Below are 21,095 nucleotides of genomic sequence, written 5' to 3'. Positions count from 1 at the left end.
CAATCAACAGACTATTCATATTTTATATTCAATCATGTCAACAATCCACTCGCTGTTACACACATATCAAAACACAACGGAGCGACGTTGAAGCGTTACATCGAAGGAACACGATACTGAAAGTAGAAGTTGGATGGTTTATATTTTACTTCCTCAACCTAGCACCATATTACCCATATACTATCACTCAACACTCTCTAAATGAAATAAAATGATCAAAGTACATTGCACTCTGCAAGTTCTGATATATGCAGGCCTACACAAGTGACCTTGAGTAACGTGACCTATGGTTCGATCCGACGACGTCCCTCCCCCACCCCCCGCCCCCAGAGCCCCAACATAATGTCTATGTAAACAAAGCTCTAAATGTCTACACAGACGTCACACATCAACAGGAGTACGAATTTTACGACATTGGCCCCTGAATGGTCTTAACGCCACTGGGGAGTCTACACCAGCGGGTTAACAGAGGTGAAGGTCATATAACCAAGGTCAGGTCGTGGCGTAGAAATTCGGCAGCCGTCAAAATAAATTCTTGCTGTGTGTTTTTTAACTTTAAAAAAATAAAAACAAATGTGGAATATTTTTGTCAGTGTGTTGAGTCCTCATTGGGAACTTTATTCAGATTTTCTCAACATTGGGAACATTATTTACATGTTGTCACCATTGGGCAAAACGTCCCATGTAGAGGTCAAATCTATGACGTCACATGTAGAGGTCAAATCTCTCACAGGTAGAGGCCAAATTTCTAACGTCACATGTAGAGCTCAAATCTCTAACGTCAAAGGTCAAATCTCTAACGTCACATGTAGAGGTCAAATCTCTAACGTCACATGTAGAGGTCAAATCTCTAACGTCAAAGGTCAAATCTCTAACGTCACATGTAGAGGTCAAATCTCTAACGTCACATGTAGAGGTCAAATCTCTAACGTCAAAGGTCAAATCTCTAACGTCACATGTAGAGGTCAAATCTCTAACGTCACATGTAGAGGTCAAATCTCTAACGTCACATGTAGAGGTCAAATTTCTAACGTCACATGTAGAGGTCAAATCTCTAACGTCACATGTCGAGGTCAAATATCTAACGTCACATTTAGATTTCAAATCTCTAACGTCACATGTAGAGGTCAAATCTCTATCGAGACAGTTTTTTAAAAATCCTGTTGATTGTGCACGTATTAACCCCCATTCTTAAAAAAACTTGAACTCAGTTAAACCTCCATTCCTTAAACTGTTTAATTCTGTTGACCTGAATTCTTTAAACACTTGAACTGGTCTTAAACTCAATTGACCTCCCCACCCCGCCGGATAATCTAAAGTGTTTAAAATTCTATTGTTTACCATTGTTTAAACTGTTCAATTTTGTTGATGCGCCTCCGTTAAACCGGTTTACCTCATTTACTTAATTAAATATAATTAAAATGTTGACAAACGATAAACTGGAGACGATAGTTAAGCTAAGTATTTGGTTTTTACAACTTAAACTTTAACCCAATATTGGTGGATAAACTAAAATTATTGAATCCAGTAATAAAAACATGAATAAAAACCTTGAGCAATATTTTTAATTCACTAAAATAGAATTTTTTTTTTTTTGCCCTCACGATATTATAGCAAAAATGTTATTCGTCAATGCCGTTTCTTTTATACCTTTGAAATTTTGTCAAATATTTTTTCTAAATTTTGTGTTTAAACTGTACTGTTTATTTTCTAAACATTCTTAAAATAGAATAGCAGGACATACGTCCTGAGACTAAAAATATATATTTGCTTTAAAACCCGATCAGTAGCTCTCGATATTATAATTTCTACGGCGTCTAACGACCAGTGACAAAAGGGCCCCGTCAAAAGGGCCAGCGACTAATGGACCCGCCATACAGGCTCCCGACGAATAGGCTCCCGTCACTTTCTCTCCTAACAGACACCCGTCGTTACGACTCCCGACAAAAGGAGTCCCATTTATTTGACTCTCGACAAAAGGGTTCCAGTTTTTAGGACTCGAGACAAAAGAGCCCTTGTCAATTGGACTCCCATATAGGCAATAAGTCTCCCATCGAAAAAGCCTCATTTAATAAGAACCCTTTAGCTATGTCTCTCAACCATAAAATAAAACAAGGTATGCAGCTCTATTGTATTATTTTATCTAGTATAGGTAATATTATGATTTAAATTTAAGAGTAAATTGGAAAAAATTGTCAGGAGTCATTTTGTCAGGAGCCAGTATGTCGTGAGTCCATTTATCAGCAGCCTAAATGTCATGAGACCATTTCTCAGCAGCCTAAATGTCATGAGCCCATTTATCAGCAGCCTAAATGTCATGAACCGATTCATCAACAGCCTAAATGTCATGAACCGATTCATCATCAGCCTAAATGTCATGAACCGATTTATCAGCAGCCTAAATGTCATGAGCCCATTTATCAGCAGCCTAAATGTCATGAGCCCATTTTCTGGGAGCCCATTTGACCGGAGACAATATGCAGAGACCTTTTTGTCGGGGCCGTTTTGTCACAGGCCGTTTTGATGGTGCACCATAATAATTAGCCCAAACCGAAAATTATCTGCCTCTTTATATCGAATACACGAATTTTAAAAATAATGTTTGGAAGAAACCACCCTGTTTAGTTGGTTCAAAAACAACAGTACCACAAGACAGCCAGACTAACGAACAAATGTGATCTAAGCAAGTGCTTGGTTTAAAAAGTTCACGTCAAATTGACAGAGCTTTAGAAGGAAGATTGGCATAACGCTTAAATAGATCTATAATAAAAGTCCGACTTCGTAAACACAAAGCCATTATTTATGCATGCAAAAATTGAAAATATCTCTGAAACGCGTTCTTGAGAAATGTGGTGTCATATTGCTGACTTCGCTAAAAATAGAATTTCTAAGTTCGGCGGTTCAAATCATATTCGCTGGACTATCTCAATTGATTCTATTAAAATTCAGATATATAGCCAGTATACACTTTAGGACGTGTGTAATTTTAAAAAAATTGGAATTATCTAAAAGAGTACACATTTTATAACTTGTTAGTCTAATAAAGATGTTTCTTGTTCACAGAAAATATTAAAAAAAAAAAAAAACAACAACAAAAAAACCAAAACAATAATTTTTGCCTATTTTGTGTGGATTGTTTTATGGGCAGATGAAGTAGAGTTTGTCTAACAACATTTTAACCTGTACTACCGTCCTGAATTCAGTTTAACTCTGTCGGTAATTTAAAGTATACTTTAATCGTTACTTATAAGTATTTACAATATCATCGGCATACATAGCCGGTTGTTTTGTATTAACTAAAGTTTTTTGTATGTTGTAAGAACTAAACTTTTTATATGTTATATTAACTACAACTTTGTATGTTGTATTAACTACACCTTTGTATGTTGTATTAACTACACCTTTGTATGTTATATTAACTACACTTGTTGTATGTTGTATCAACTACACCTTTGAATGTTATATTAACTACACTTGTTGTATGTTGTATTAACTACACCTTTGTATGTGTTATTAACTACACCTTTGTATGTTGTATTAACTACACCTTTGTATGATGTATTAACTACACTTTTTGTATGTTATAATAACTACACTTTATCCAACATACACATCCGGCACTAGTCAATTAACTAAACTTTACGCGGCACAATTTACCGGCACTTTTTCAAATATATTCATCTTGACTGACACTTCAATACTAGCTCCTATATCAAACACACCCCAACGGCAATAATCCAGAACTTTCTAAAAACTAAGGCCGTAATTCACGTACGACAACATTGCCAAACATACCGGATTTCCCAGAATGAAAAGTAAATCTCCTGAACTCGAACTTTCCTAACAACTGTCTCCTATCTCCTACCTGTGTGAGTGGTCGGGCATTGAGCTACTGAAATATTGATGTCCTGGAACACTTGCATACAAGACAAAGACCCATAATGCCGGGTTGAATTGGATACACATGAACGGAAGCTATTGATGATTTCTGTTTTTGTATGTGGCGAGGTTAGGACTGGGAGGTAGGGTATGGAAATCTGTGTGTTAGCGAATAAAATGTACGACACAATGCGCGTGAGTTTTTGCCTGTAGGGGAGCGCTTTAAGAAAAGAGATGGTTTAGCATTGAGTACACAAAGTAAGGTAAGAGTGAGGTAAGAGTCGATGGTCGATAGACGGTGAATAAACGAAAACCGGAAGTTGATCAAGGAGTGTATTGTCACGTGGTACAGTCTACACCAATCCGGAATGTTTTCGTCATGTAGCACTGTGTACATAAACTAGAATATGATTGTCACGTAGCACTGTGTACATAAACTAGAATATGATTGTCACGTAGCACTGTGTACATAAACTAGAATATGATTGTCACGTAGCACTGTGTACATAAACTAGAATATGATTGTCACGTAGCACTGTGTACATAAACTAGAATATGATTGTCACGTAGCACTGTGTACATAAACTAGAATATGATTGTCATGTAGCACTGTGTACATAAACTAGAATATGATTGTCATGTAGTACTGTGTACATAAACTAGAATATGATTGTCATGTAGCACTGTGTACATAAACTAGAATATGATTGTCATGTAGTACTGTGTACATAAACTAGAATATGATTGTCATGTAGCACTGTGTACATAAACTAGAATATGATTGTCATGTAGCACTGTGTACATAAACTAGAATATGATTGTCATGTAGTACTGTGTACATAAACTAGAATATGATTGTCATGTAGCACTGTGTACATAAACTAGAATATGATTGTCATGTAGCACTGTGTACATAAACTAGAATATGATTGTCATGTAGCTAAGCATAAAACTGAAAGTTGATGGTTATGTATTGCAGAGTACAAAGCGAAGACTACAAACTGGAAGTTGATAGTCATGTAACACAAATCGAAAGTTGATAATGACGTAACATAAACCGGAAGTTGTCAGTGACGTAACAGAGATCGGATGTACACACTTAGTATGCATGACTAGCTGTAAGAAACATGGGGTGTACACACGCTCCCTAGCAGTCCATGAAAAATGTATTTAATCCAGAGTCGGCAACAAGTACTTTGTCTCCTTTGGGCCGAGGCATTAAGTGGGTTGTCAAGGTTACGGTAATCATTTATCTGGGCGGGCATTCAAAACTCCTGGGCTTACACTGAAAACTCGGGTCATTTCTGTGGGCGGACATTCAAAACTTGTGGGCTTACACCCCAAAACTGAGATCATGTTGTGTGCGGACACACGGAAACTGGTTGTGTTATGGGCAGACACTGAAATCTTGAATCATTTCCAGAACTTCTTGAAGGCATTTCTTCTTGCGATGGGGCAGTACTCGAGTACCTTTTTAATTTATATTGATGGTTATTATACCAATGCGTACTTTTCTAGCAACTCGAGTTCACAGACACACGCAAACACACACACACACACACACACACACGCACACACACGCACAGACACGCAATTGCAAAACCAAGTTATTCAGATTTGTGAAAGTCTCGAATTAGATTTTTTTGCACTAGTACAATACTTCCTCTATACCCCATATACCAGAAAGTACGAGAATTCTTATATTTTTTAAAAAATATTTATTTATACCTAAAAAGTTATCATGGCCGTAGGTTATTGTTAACTAAACACACCCTTCCTCCCAAGCTAGCCCGTTGTCCAGCATATGCCAGAATGTCTTTTAAATCAATGGTGTTCGATACCACACCAACCACTTTTTTCCACACCAATCACTCGCTTCCAAGTGTTATACAAGCCATTAGAAACTTTATCGTTGTTATCTGCCGGTTTCAAACAATCATTTTCTATCTGCCCTTTTGGTGGCGTTTTTAACATGTTTTTATTGGGGTATTTTTTTTTATTTTTTTTCTCGAGATTTTTATTTTTTTATTAATTCAATTGTTTTAAACATTTAAAGTAGTAATAATAATTTATTTGATGGTTTTACACAGCATCAAAGACATGAACAGCTATTGCAGATATAGTATTTGATGGAGAAAACAAAATGGCCTAAGAACTAGACTAAAATAAGGTGTGCAAACTTGGTTTCTCTTGACTGCTTAGTTCACTATTCTCCATCCTTTTTTTTTTTTTTTTCTGCGAAGCCAATAGAAACAAATAAACCGGGAGTGATCTCCCCTAAACTTTCTCGAACATTCTAATATAACACTACGGGGGATGGCAACTCGGGGTATAGACTTCTAGACATGATTTTTAATCCATTTTAAATACTCCAATTTTTTAAAATAGAATATAATCTCGTAGAAAAAAGAAATGCACACCAAGTGAACGCTAAATAAAGATGTGCATAATAGTGCGCAATATTATTAGTACTTTATAAATTTACATGCGTTTTTTGAGAAATCGGAAATAGCGTAAATAAGTACTTCCGGTCAACGAAAATTACTCAAAATTTGACAGAAGGTAGAGAATTAGATCTTTTACTTACATATCAAATTTCATTTATCTATCTCAAATAGTACTCAAGTTATAGGCTTTTGAAAAATTCAAAGTAGAAAAAGTACCACTTCCGGTTATCGGAAATCGCTCAAAAGTTGATACGGATCTACGATTTTGATAAAATACTTATATATGAAATTTCATCAACCTAGCTGTAATGGTACTCAAGTTATCGTGTTTACACACCGACACACACACACACACACACACACACAGACAGACACACAGACAATATTGCAAAATTATGTTTTTCCGTATCAGTGAGATGTAAAACGTCGAGATTTGCAAAAATCTCGATTTTTTTTTTGCACGATTACAAGACTTTCTCTATTTTTTTTTTTTTTTTTTTTTTTCAATACTTTTATTTGCAATTTAAAACAAGTACATCAACATCAAATTCTTACATAATTTCGAACATCAAATGAAAACGAAATAGTAATACAATATATTACAATATATTACAATAGTAATATTTCTTTCTTACTTGTAGCCTGCTTTCATTCATTTAAGATGGTTTACATATACATAGATGTAATACAAAACGTCTAAATATAAAGAAAAATTAAAAATTAAAAACTAACCTGAAACTGAAAATGCAAATGTGTAATTAAAATTAAATGATGATTCAAGGGATTTTTTTTCTCGGCGTGGTGGGCTGAGGGGACGAGGGGGGGGGGGAGAGGGGGAATTTGTTTTTTTTTAAAGTAGAGCTGAAATGAATTTGGGATTACAGAGAATTAAAATGATACAAATTTTAAGCAATCGGAAAAGTTATGTTATTACAATGAGACACGTAAAAGCAAACACTCTTCCCTTTTAAACATCTATATCTATACAGTCCTCAATTAGTTTTTTTTTTCCTTTTTATTTTTTTTTGTTTTATTAATTCAATTGTTTTAAACCTTTAAATCAGTAATAATTATTTATTTGATAGATTTTACACAGCATCAAAGACATGAACATCAATTGCATATATAATAATCAAATGGAGAAAATAAAATGGCATAAGAACTAGACTAAAATAAGGTGTGCAAACTAGGTTTCTCTTGACTGCTTAGTTTACTGTGCTTTGTCCTTAGCTGAGGAGTCAAAATTTCACATTGTAGCCGCCCATGGACAGAAATAGAAAATTGACCCTTGGCAAAGAGGTCACGCTACCTTGAAAAATCCGCCAGTCCGGTTGAGTGGGGGGAAGTGTGTGTGTGTGGGGGGGGGGGGGGGTGAGGTGTGTATCTCTTTCTACCATTCAGGTTGTGCACTCTTAAAAACCTGGGAAACAGAAGACTGTTCTAATGTTAATTTACTTGAGGGCTGATCGAGTGATGTTTAGCTTGAGACTGTCGATATTAATTATGCATCTAGTTTATTTGCTTCTTCTGTAGTTCAAATGTTAGTTTCCTGTAAAAGTAAGATGTCAATATTGTGTTTATTTATTATGTTGTTTATATAATGTGTTTGTCCCTAGCCCCCCTGATGTTCAATGTTGCCAGAGTTAGCATGAATTATTTGGGGTTTTCTTTCGAACATCTGTTTCTGGAGGGCTGGATGGTGGTGGTCTTTTAACGCCAAACTTTCCAGCCGCTGGTTTGCTATCCCGTTGGGCCCTGGTCACGACCCTTTGAGGTGGCTTTACTGTAGGTAATTGATTTTTACTTGAACTGATTGCTTGACTATATGACAGTTGACCTGATACCTTTGTTGCTGATATACTTTGTGAGCTTTTAATTTTCTTTAGCGGTTTCGTTATGTTTTCTGAACTAGTGTTATCTTGAAGAATATCATTTATTGTTTCGTCGACAGCCTCCAAATTTTCTTGATTCCCATCTTTTTGAGACCCTGTTACTATGGAATTTCTGATCGCTATTGTCTCCATGGCTTCGGCCTCTATGGTGGTTTCTGTTACGCTTTCGTTAACTTGCTGTGATGCTGCAGTAGTATGATGTGCTTCAGTTTGGCCATCTACTCCAAAGGCATCTTCTACCTCTCTATGCCTTGCTTCTCTAAGCATTTCATTTTGTCTTTCTCCGTCAACATCATAACTGTCCCAATGCTTTAAGAAATTTCTATTGTTACTTAGATGCTCCCTAACTTCTTCTTTATCATTTGCATCCCAAGGCTCAATTGCCCTGTACTGTCCATCTACTAGCTGGACGCCGTCAAGAGCGCGAGTCCTCAAATGCTCACACATTTTAGGCAGGTGTCTGTCTGTGTTGCAGTGGCAACATTGCACCCTCCTCCCATTGAGGATTATAAGGACTCTGCTCTCCTTGTTGGCCTCATTTGTAAGTATAATATAGTGTGGCACACTCTCCACATCTTCTTTCTCCAGAGAGATGGTGAATTGGACCACATTTGATTGGTCTATTCTCTTAAATGTTGGTGTTGAGTCCTGACTGCTTATAGATTTCAGAATCGCCATTATATCATCGTCGCTTGTCTTGGAAGGCAGCCATTTCAGCATGCCCCTTTGCCCAGATTTATCGGCGTGGGTTATTGATATTCTCTGCACTCTGTATCTGGATGTTACCCCAGGTGGCAAATCTCTGTGAAATTCTTTTAGGTGCATTTTCTTATATAGTTCATTTGATCTAATGGTGACATACCATTTACGCAGTGTCCCATAGTTATACATACCTTCAAATTCAGCTGGTGATAGGCTACATAACATACATAGCTCTCTTTTTAGTTCGTCAGCTGTGAGTGTAGCTAAAGAAAAACCCTCTTCTATGAAAATCTCTAGAGTTTTTGGTGCATGTCCTGCCATGCCAAACTTAGGCAGGAATAGCCGTTTGATGTATTTTTCCGACATAGTTGTGCGTGAGGCCTCTATGGCGTGAGGCAACACACACAAGAAATAAAACAGAAAAAAAGTACTTACAATGTATAAAATGTGAAGGAAAAAAAAAATAACACGCACAAGGTTCCAAATGGAAATACACACGAGTTTAAATAAGTAGAGATGAAATAAATCCAAAGTCACTGATTCTCGAAGTGAATCATAAATATCGAACAAGGTTTTTTTTTTTTTTTTTTTTTTTTTTTTTTTTTTTTTTAAGGTTTATGTTTAAACTTTGATTGTAAAAAGTGATGTATCAATTAACTTTAGTCACCGACATTTTTAAAAAATACCAAAACGTATATTTCTAAAGTGATTAAGGGCGGGTTAGAAGCTCCATTCATTATATAGTGAAATAAAATGTAGTCAGGAACAGATGTATCCCTCCCATTTTCTTTTCACTCTGTCTGTTTTTACATAACACACACATAATCTCCCCCCACCCCCGATATATTCTACAATATAGATTTAAAAAAACAAAAATAGGAAAAAGTGGTGGAGTGCTTGCCCCTGGGGGCTAATTAGTCCACTGTTTTCACTCACCGGATCGCTCCTCAACAATACGAGTTGCCGAGTAGGACAAACTGGCACGGTTTGTGTTGCTAACAGCTCAGTAAACAATAGAAATCTGGCCAGGTATTAGACGCACATTTAGACTTGATGACACGGTTGGCTGTTTTTTATTGTTGTGTACAATTCTATACCGGCATTTTTACACAATGTACACGAACATACGGGCATTTGTGTACGTTGTGTACACTCAGGGAATAGAACGTACAACGAAAGTACACTTTATAATATTGTGATAATTTTTACTGTGCGACTGAGCGATTTATAGTTGAATGAATCTTAGTTTCAGAAATACATTTTCTAAATCTTAGTTTCGGAAATATATTTCCTAGTACACAAGTAATGACATATCACACGATATTACATGCCACGTGTCATGACATGTCAGATGTCATCTGTCAAGGAGATATTAACATTGCAAACGAAACCTTAAAGAAACTTTTGAGAGAAAGAATGTGGCAGGCATTGTCATGTGTTTGACAGCCATTGTCTTACATGTGAACATGTGACACGTTTCAAACATTACATTTTTTTGTTTTTAAGTGCAGCCCATCCCCCCCTCTCCTTAAAAATTCTCCCTGTGTAAATACTAAATACCACCAACTCTTCCCTAACTCAAATATTCCCATCAACTCCACCCCCCCCCCCCCACAACCACCTCACAACTCAACAAAAATTGTAACTTTGCGTCCAGCTACAATTAACTATGCATAATTTGAATCAGGGAAATGTTTTTTACCTGGAAGTTTTCTGCGATTTTTTTTTTTTGAGATTTTTTTTATCATGAGATTTTTTTTTCTGAGATTTTGAATGTAGGCCTACAGATTGTGAACGTGACTCTAAAAAAATCTGGCTAATTTCTAGGTTGTAAATTGGTGAACTAAATTCGCCCTTTTGTTACACCCTTTGTCAGGCATAAAAGGGAAGCTACTCATTAAACGCAGCGAAGTTAGTTATATCCCATTTCAGAATTTCATTTAAAAAATAACTGAGCGTGCTATGAAAAAAAAACAAAAAAAAACAACTTTTTTTCAAATCTATTTTCATTTAGTAAAATTTTTTTGTTGGTTGATAATACCTTTGTCTAAAATAGCTTTGTAAAATGATATTGTGTCTAGAGTTAATATTAACGATATTGGAGACGAAAAGCCCACAAAAAAATAAAATATGATAACTTTTGTCTTCATTTTAAAATCAAAATTACCATTCCAAAATTGGCGATATTGATTTTTGTTTTGTTTTAAAGCATCTTTTTGTAAGTTCTGTTTTTATCAGTCTATGTACATAAGTGGACATCATGCCTAGATGAGTTCTGATAGATTTTGTCCTCAGATCTTTTGTTCGTGAAATAATTTGTCCTTAACATCGTTTCTCCATTAGATATTTTTTGTCTGAGTCATTTTGTCTGCGATTTTGTCTGATATATATATATATATATATATATATATATATATATATATATATATATATATATATATATATATATATATATATATATATATATATATATATATATACATAACGCTAAAACAACACAGACGATGTGAAAACCCTTCAGTGTGAATATTTGAACGACCGCCGCAATACTGTAAGCTGAAAGGGCCATAACTCGCCCACGTACGCCGTCTGCCCAAAAATATTGTGTACCCTTAAACTCCTAGACCAACGTCTGCCCAGAACACTTGATATTCCGGAGAGAGTACACAATCTGCATAGCCGAGAAATCTTATTGCATTTCCGTACGGTTCCTTGCGGAGAAATTTCATTCAATTAGCATCGCCTTTCTTACGCCTATACGGACACAGTAAATATGTTGGAATTTTTTCTCGTCTGGTTCGAGCTACACTTGATACTTCTGATATACAATTTAAATTGTTTCATACATTGTTTGACAAAAGCGATACGGGTTCAACTTTTAAATAGGTTAATCTAAAACCTAAAAATATGGTGAGTTCACACAAATGTTTTTACATAAACACGTGAGTACGGCACGTGATAATTTGAGATGGAATCATTAGATGAATTTCACAAATGACTGGTTTAATTAGCTGATGATATGTACCAATTTCAGGTTGAATTGCCTAATAATAAATTTGCCCAGATGTCAATTTGATCTATAAATGACATGTAGGAATGTCAGGTTGAATCTATAGATAGAACTAGCCATCCCGGCCAGGCCCTGCTCTGGCTTCTGTGAAAAACCTTTCTGTTAAAGACCATTACCTGTGTGTTTAGTAATCATCATAAACCCGGCATTGCTCACCCAAACCACGACCAACCAAAACCAAAACAACAAAACGCAAACATAACGCTAACACAATTAAAAATACAAACGAAAACAAAAACCTAGCAACAAACCCAACCACAACCACAAACACCAATACAAACACAAAGAAAAAACAAACAAAAAAGCAAACGAAAACAAAACCCTAACAACAAACCCAACCACAAACACCAATACCAAAAAAAAAAAAACAACGAAAAAGCAAACGAAAACAAACCAAATCCAAACGCAAAACCAACCAAAAACACAAATACAAACCCAAACAAAAAAAAACACAAACAAAAACGAAAAAAGAAAGAACAAAAACGAACCAAATCAAAACGCAACCACTAACGCAAACCCACCTAAACACAAAGAAAACACTAACGCGAACATAAACGCCCGGGGCAGAATCGCCTGTTTTAGCTTAATAAACGACTATAGTACCCCAACTTATTCATAGTTTTTGCACTCACTTAAACGAACTCGCCTGTTTCAATTTAATGAACAATTATAATACTCCAAGCTTATCCGTAAAATACCTACAACATTTGCACTTGATCAATCCCCGCTAATTATGTAATTATTTTTTTCCCAACACCAAAACAAAGTAATTAAAAAGTAAATGCTTTTCAACTAATGCAATGATTTTATAAAGGGAGGTAATTGTGTTTTGCCTAATTTATCAAAGGGAAGTAAGCGCTATAGGACTAAATAAAGACATAATTAGAATTTTTGTAAAAGATGATATTTTTTTAAAACTTGTGTTTAATGAACATGCCGACAATTATTACTATAATTTGAAAAATGAAAATGATTTCCCAACACTTTTAATAGTAATTTTTTAACTCATAAATTTAGACAAATGCGCACGATAATTTTCTAACACTTAAATCCATTGATAACCATCGACAAACAAACATATGCGTTACAGAATTGAGCTTTATATATTAGATGTCGCTTCTAGGCCATTATCCCCTCCTTGCATATTAACATCAAGTCAATGAACCAAGATTTATGCCACCCTCTATAAATTACTTCACTTTTCCACACAAAAAAAGCAGGACATTACCCCCGCGATGTCACTTACCCCCCCCCCCCCACCCTCCACTTCAAGTTTATTACCGTTATATCACACCTATAAATAGAACGATACAAAGATTCATATTTTAAGCTATCCTTAGCTAGTAAACGTCAAACGTCTGACCCCCCCCCCCCAACCTCCTCTCCCACAGGCTTGAGTTTGATGCCCCATCTGTTTATATATTGAAGTAGGGCCTAAAATAACATAGTCAGACCTGATCGCCTTGATTCTCTCGTACATGATGCGCCTCATATTTAGAGTTGAGAATGTAAGTTGAGAATAAGTTGCTTCACATTTAGAACACACATGTATAAGTTGAGAATAAGTTGCTTAACATTTAGAACACACATGTATAAGTTGAGAATAAGTTGCTTAACATTTAGAACACATGAATAAGTTGAGAATAAGTATAGTGGACTCACGTTTACAACAGCGTTGATGGCTGGTGTATACAAATGCGAACCTTTATAGACCCTGATCACCCAAGGAGCTGACGCTTTTAAGTGAGCATTGTTTCTAGATAGGGATAATCTATCAGTGATTTGTGGGAACACGATAGAACGGTCGAACGGCCCAATGATCGAGCGGTCGAATGAACGAACCGTCGAGCCGTCAAACCAGAAAAAAATGTCGTACTACTTGAATTCTCGGATTGTTAACATTGTCACGACTTTCTAAATATAGATCACGTGGGGGCTACTTGCTATGAATAGCTCACACTATCAAGTTATAAATTTTGATTGTTGCTCCATTTATTTTTGCAAGGATAGAGCTTTTAACCAACTAAAGCATTTTGAATTGTTAACCCATGTATGTTAAACTTGTTTTTTTTAAAAAATAATTGTAGATCTAACACTACCAGGCAGTGGCGTAGCGAGGTCGGGTGTCACCCGGTGCGGCACTTAATGGGTTCACCCCCCCAGAGGCATAGAGACCCTTCCCAGGGACAAACTTTCAAATTTTCGATTTGCACCCCCCCCCCCCTCAAACTTTCGATTTGCACCCCCCCCCCTCGAGTTTTTCTCTATATATTTTGCTATTTTTTTGCCTTGGTGTCACCCCCCTAAATGGTGTCACCCGGTGCGGTCCGCACCCCCCGCCCCCCCCCCCTCGCTACGCCCCTGCTACCAGACAGGCTCCAGATATTGCTAATTACAATGGCGCTAATTTGACAAAGAGGATAATTGGTGTGTGCGGGGGTGGGGGAGGGGGGTGGGAAAGAGTAGTTGACAGACAGTTAATATCCCACTCACGGGAATAATATCGTCAATTACAAAACAAACAATAGCACGGTATCAAGGGCCATTTGCTACTGGTTGTTTGCGAGAAGGCTCCGAATTTTAAGAGTAATAAAAGCTTTGAAATACGACCGTAAAGTCTATTCCAATATTGGTTCTTTTACCGAAATGTATATTCCAACATTGGTTCTTTTAAGGAAATGCATATTCTATGATGTATTTTTTTTTGCTTTGAATATTTAGTTGTTGAACGTCACGAAATCTCGATACGCCACGGGACTTGTAGCTGAGCGCCCCCAGCTAGTGAGCATTAGTTAAACAAATGCGCGCGTGCTGTCTCGAGCTTTGTGTTTCTGCACTGGCACCAGCAGCAGACAGAGGAGTAATTGAGTGGGGGGGGGGGGGAGGGGTGGTGGAGAAAATAATGGTTAAAAACTTGTAGAAGTCGGTTAATGCGTGGGATTTTTTTTTTTGTGTGTCTACTGAATATTTTGGTGGACTGTTTGTTGGTTGGTTTAAACAAATGGGAGGGACTATGGTCATACGTCCCATGCAAATACGTCTGTGTTTTAAAAACTTGAAATGTTGTAAAACAAGTGAATTATCGGAACAAACTACAACTATTTACTCAGAAGGCCCAGTACTTTTTTTTATAAGTACCACCTATTATGAGTACTACGTTTTATGAGTACTACTTTTTTATAAGTACAACCTTTTATGAGTACTACGTTTTATGAGTACTACGTTTTATGAGAACTACTTTTTATAAATAATGCTTTTTATGAGTACTACTTTTTATGAGTACTACTTTTTATGAGTACTACGTTTTATGAGTACTACTTTTTATAAATAATGCTTTTTATGAGTACTACTTTTTATGAATATTGCTTTATGTGAGGACTACGTGTGCATAACTTTGTTGAAAATTGTGACGCCTCTCCCATCCCCACAACCATGCCAACCTCACGCTGATATAATTGGGCGCAAATTATTTTATAAACCACCGTGAAAGATTTTATCCTAATTAATTGATGGTTTACGTTTTTTAATCCTCAGTTCTATTCTCAATTCTAAATATTCCATTACATCATCAGCATTTTCCGAAATTTGAGATAGTTTGTGATGTCATTTTTTAAACCTTGTAATTTCAATGGAATAGATCAGGGGTCGGCAACCTGCGGCTCGCGAGCCGCATGCGGCTCTTTTGGTGTCGAGATGCGGTTCTTCAGCTCTATTCACAAATATTAATAATTGTTTTATTTTATTTTCAAAACTCATAAAAATATTGTTCTGCAACACTCGGTAATGAACGATAAAATAATAAACATAAACAATAAACAATCGCTATTCTATTAGAATATTTAGTTACGCCCTATTTCAATGTACTTCCTATTAACTTGTCTATCCCAAATTACAACATTCAACTTCATGGTGGAGATCACAAAGAAAATAACGATCTAAATGTAAAACTGCATGGAAAGGAAAACCCAGCCTATACCTTGCTTAAAGAAGATGATTGTTTCGAAAAAAATACTTCATTTTGTTGAAGACACGGAGAGCAGTAAATTACTTTATTTCGAAAAATCTGAAAAAAAATATCATGATAAAGCCAACGCTACTATTAACATAAATCACTTCAGTATTATTATAAACAAAATGAAGGATGGGTTCACTGAGAGATTTGAGCAATTCAAAAGAAATGAAAGTACTATGACGTTCATAGTAGATTCTCTCAACAGAAAAACAAACAAGATTAATTTTGAACTATTTGGAATTGATGCTGTTTCGCTTCAAATTAAATTGCTGGATTTGAAAATCAAACATTTGTGGAGTGGTAAGTTCACAGATCTCAAGTTGAAGTTAAATGATTTGGAGGCCCAGTAAAACATGCACGTTTCGCTGTACAACTGGACAGCTCTAAAAGAGGCCCTATTATGTGACGCATGGAATAGTCTTGCAGGATGCTACAGTAGGGTGAAGAAGTTAGCATTTGGAGTGCTGACGATCTTTGAAAAACTATTATTTCCGTCTCAAAAGGTTGCCGACCATTGATCATCCTGAATAACGATATTGAGCAAACGGGAAACTGCGCAAACGATATATTTTTTTTTTTAATTTTTTAAATTTTTTTTTTATTAATTTTTTTTTATTTTTTTATTTTTTTACTTTTTTATATAGATCTTTTTTTTTTTTTTTTTTTTTAACATAAAAATATTACTTTAATATTATCATGAAAAGGACAAGAACAGCAGACAAATTACATCAGTGAGACCTCATGAAGCAACTTTTTGTTTTTTCTTCTTTTTGTTTTTCATCTTGACGGCATTTGGCCCGATGCCGTATTTGCTTAGCCTGGCAGCAGACATAACTTTACTTAACTGCTTCTTCAGTTCTTTGTTGCCCACAGCACTTTTGTCCCCTGACTTAAAAAGCTGGAGTGATATTTTCTTCTTCTTCTTCACCTTTGTTTTATCCGGTGCCTGGGGGGTTGTTTTTGCAGGCGCAGCTGGTTTTGTCTTCTTAGATTCAACTGATAGCTGCATTTTTTTCTTCTTTTTCTTTTTGAGAATATTTCTGTCAAGCGAGCTTTTTTCTCTAACTTTATTTTGTTTCGTTTCTTCATTCCCTGTTTTCATTTTTTTGGGTTTTACTTTATCTGGACTAGACACCTCACTGTTCTCTCTCTTCCTTTTCAAAACTTTCTGACCATCTTGTATTAAACTTTCCTTATTTTGCTTCTGTTCAGTCTTCTCCCCACCCTCCACTGGCTTGATTTTCTTCTTCTTCTTCTTCTTTTTCTTTGTTTTCTTACTGTTCACGTCTTTTGCATCTTTGCTCTCCTCAGCTTTCTCAGCTAACGAAGGAATAATTTTCAACTTTTTCTCTGGCATTCTGGACCTCGCAAGAAATTTCCGTCTCTCTGATAACTCTTCTTGTTTGGAACGATACTGGCTCATCTTTTTGACAGACACCCAAGAATTCAGTTCTCTTTCTGGGGCTCTCAGTATCTCCTCTGTGCTAAGTCCAAAATCATTGGGTACAACCTCTCTGTAGGTGAAGGGGAGAGAATCAATCTTGTCTTTCAAATACTCATCCATGTATTCATCAAAAGTAGTTTTGGTGGGGTCAAATAATGGAAGTTTCTCTACCACCTTTCCCTTTTTCTTTTTTTCTTCTTCTCAGCTTTGTAGTCACGAGTAGGGTCATAGTCAGCGTCCATAACAAAATCTGGATCATCAGGCCCTGGTTCGTAATCCTGTCCATCATCTGCAGCTTGACCTTCATCTTCCCCACCCTCTGTTGTGTTTTCTTCATCCTTTTCTTCCTCCTGCAATCTTTCATTCCACCAGTTATCTGGTTCCTCATCCACAGCAGCATCGTACTCAAAGCGAGGTTTGTCATCATCCCCTACCCCATAGTAATCATCATTGAAATATGACTGCATAATTTTGTTATGCTCTTCTGGATCAAAATCTGCCTCCAAATCATAATCAAGTTTAGGATTATTGGCGATTTTTCTTAATTTTTCTAGCTTTTCTCTCTTTTCTTCTCTTTGCAATTTTTGTAAAAGTCTGATCTCTTCCTTTCTTTTTTCTCGTTCCATTTTCTTTTTCTCCAACTTCTTTTGACGTTTATCAGCTCTTCTTGTGTCTTTAGTTCTAACAGATGTCTCGATCACACGAGGGTAACTTTTGATCTCATCAGATCCTGGCTCCTCGTGGCGGAAGTTATATTTCTGCTCATACTCCTCAGCCTTCTCTAGGAACTCCTCCTCTGCCCTGAAGTCTGGGAATATTTTCTGTTCCTCCTCCTCAGACTCATCCTCACTCGAGTCTTCTTGTTCAATGTATCCATTGTTCAAGATGTAGTCTCGTAAAACCTTTTCTTTCTCACTGAGGTTTGGATCATTCCAATAAGCTTTAAGAGGTGCCAATTCAGCAGCCGCCTCCTTATCCTCTAACTCCACTCTCTCACCCTTCAACCACTCCAGGAATTCATTTTCTTCTTTTTTCTTCTCTTCATCAGTTTTTTGACGTTTGACTAAGAGATCCCCCTCCTCTTCATCACTAGACTCAGGAAGAGCTTCCTTCAAGCTCTTTTTGATTTCCTCTTGCTCCTCAAAGTAGCTTTTACCCAAGGGCTTTTGGGTCTTTGATTCATCATCACTCTCCACGCCTCCTTTCTCAAGGATAAACTTTCTTTCATGATCTTTCAAGGTAGAGGGCTTTTCCTTCTTTTTTACCACAGGCTCAGCTACCTCATGGAAAAACTTTTCCCCTGACTTATACAGCCTTGGCTGATTAAACCTGACCACAGCATAAGCTCTCAGCCAGTCTTTGTCCATTTGAGGGGTGGATCGAATTTCTTCTTCCTCTATATGTTTGCAGTCACAAAAACATTTTGCATCTATGTAAATTAAAAGTTTAAAATAATACTAGTTTTATATTTAAATTAGAGCCAATTGTACATTTTTAATATAGTAATCAGATAAAACAATTTAAGCAAACATTAATTGCTGTTTTTTATTTTATACAAATGAAACACAACGATTAGTTTTAATATATTTTATTTTTATTTCTATTTTAAACCATTTTTGCAAACTTACTTATAAGTTATTTCCCTTTACAACATACGCCTATACTAAGCATACAGGAGGCATTGTAATCGTGCAAAAAAAATCGAAATCTGGACGTTCTACACCTCCCTGAGTCGGAAATACTTAGTTTTGCCATTTTGTCCGTATGTTTGTGCGTGTTCGTGTGTGTATGTGTGTCTGACTGTGAACACAATAACTTGAGTACTGTTATAGTTAGGACATGAGTCGGCAACCTGCGGCTCGCGAGCTGCATACGGCTCTTTCGATCTCAGGATGCGGCTCGCCAGTTCCAAAATAATTATATTATTTTCTTTTCATAACTCAAAAAAAAATATTATACTGTTAAAACTTTAAACAAGATAAGTGGCATTAAGAATAGGTGGAGTAGAGCGTATCCAGACAGCTGACTGCTGCCTACCAGCTTCACAACTTTGCTGTGGCCAGCCCCGTGGCATGCCTCCATGCTTTCCACTACCGAAGTACACCCTTTTTTTCCCCCGAATAGTTTCAATAGTAGCCTAATTTTTATTTTATTCAGAATGCATTTTTTATGAGTCATTGTGCATTAAGTTGATTTGAGTTAGATAGTTTTTTTAGTTATTAGCTTCTAAATTGGGTAGGGATAGTTGTATAGTTATATAATTTGATTTTATTATCCTAACAGAACTAGCTAAAATACTTTAATATGTTTTGTGCGAAACATGCATGTAATAAATGGGTTTTAGTATGAAATAATATTTATTTTAAATTCATTTACCTAATCCTATCCAAATAGCATAATATTGACATAAAATGTTAGTGATTCTTTATAAACTGCGAGATTTTGTAAATTGTAACTTTTGGCTCTTCCGTCTCAAAAGGTTGCCGACCCCTGGAATAGATGAATCGATTGTCTTCATTCAATTCCAGCGCTAATGGTACCTCCTGAGGTTTAAAAACATAATTCACGCCAGGCACTGAACAGCACCAAATTACCGAGTCTAAAACTGTTAAGGTCGTTCGCTTTTTCTCATGAAACATTCATTGATAGTTGGCTGTTGTTGATGACCCGCTGAAAACCTAGCAGTTCAGACCGGTTTGATGTAATACAAAACTGATAGGGCCACTATTGTGATACAAACTGATTGGGTCACTATGGTGATACAAAACTGATTGGGTGATTATGGTGAATGACACAGAAGTGCAAGGGTCACCATGGTGACACAGAATTGCCATGGTCACCATGGTGACACAGAATTGCTACGGTCATTGTGGTCATAAAAACATTTTAGGGTCATTATGGTGACACAGAACTTCAAGGATTATTACGGTGATACACACATTTTTAGATCATTATGGAAATGCAAATATTCTAGGGTCATTACGGAGATACATAACTTCTAAGGTCATTATGGTAATACAAAAATTCTATGGCCGTTATAGAAATGCAAAACCTCTAGGGTCATTACGGTGATACAAAACTTCTTTGGTCATGGTGGTGGTAAAAGGCCACTAAGGTGAATCAGAACAGCTGCTAGAGATATATAGCACTGATTATTTAATATTTTCACACGTATGCCACTAAATGCACACACAGTAGCGTCACAAAACGGAAAGAGGGGGAGGGGATGTGATCCGCACCGAATGACACCATTTAGGGTGTAGCACCATGAAAAAAAAAAACCGCAAAATAATATTTTATCCACTTTAAAGTAACAAAATAGTAGGGGAAGAGGTGTGACACCAAACCGAAAATGCTAAATGGTTTGGAGTCGGTGGGGTCACATGCTCGACACATCACACTCACACACACACACACATATATATATATATATATATATATATATATATATATATATATATATATATATATATATATATATATATATATATATATATATATATATATTCCTGTCAGTATGATAGATACTCAGTATAATAGATGCCCCATTTCCTGCCCCCCCCCCTCAGCCTACCCTCCTGCCTGCCCATGTTTACGGCACCAACACGCCTGCTATTTATGCAGCGTCTAAAGACCAGAGACGACACAA

At 36.3% G+C, this 21,095-nt stretch overlaps 2 protein-coding genes across 2 annotated transcripts in view; one reads left to right on the top strand and one right to left on the bottom strand.

Annotated features, from left to right (window-relative positions):
* The window catches only part of LOC131956887 (angiotensin-converting enzyme), a 111,617-nt gene that overhangs the window by 8,458 nt on the left and 82,064 nt on the right, over positions 1 to 21,095 (top strand). The gene's annotated exons all lie outside the window — the stretch shown is intronic.
* Positions 16,708 to 19,520, bottom strand: LOC131956909 (protein KRI1 homolog). Its single transcript, XM_059321540.1, is given in 3 exon segments — positions 16,708 to 17,637; positions 17,640 to 18,842; positions 19,484 to 19,520. Coding segments are annotated over 3 exon segments (2,136 nt in total). The 3' UTR covers positions 16,708 to 16,741.

The sequence above is a fragment of the Physella acuta genome, unplaced genomic scaffold, assembly GCF_028476545.2.
Source record: "Physella acuta isolate Inbredline_101_S28 unplaced genomic scaffold, ASM2847654v3 ptg001183l, whole genome shotgun sequence".
In the NCBI taxonomy this organism is placed as follows: Eukaryota; Metazoa; Mollusca; class Gastropoda; family Physidae; genus Physella; species Physella acuta.
This window is presented reverse-complemented; position numbering and strand designations above follow the sequence as displayed.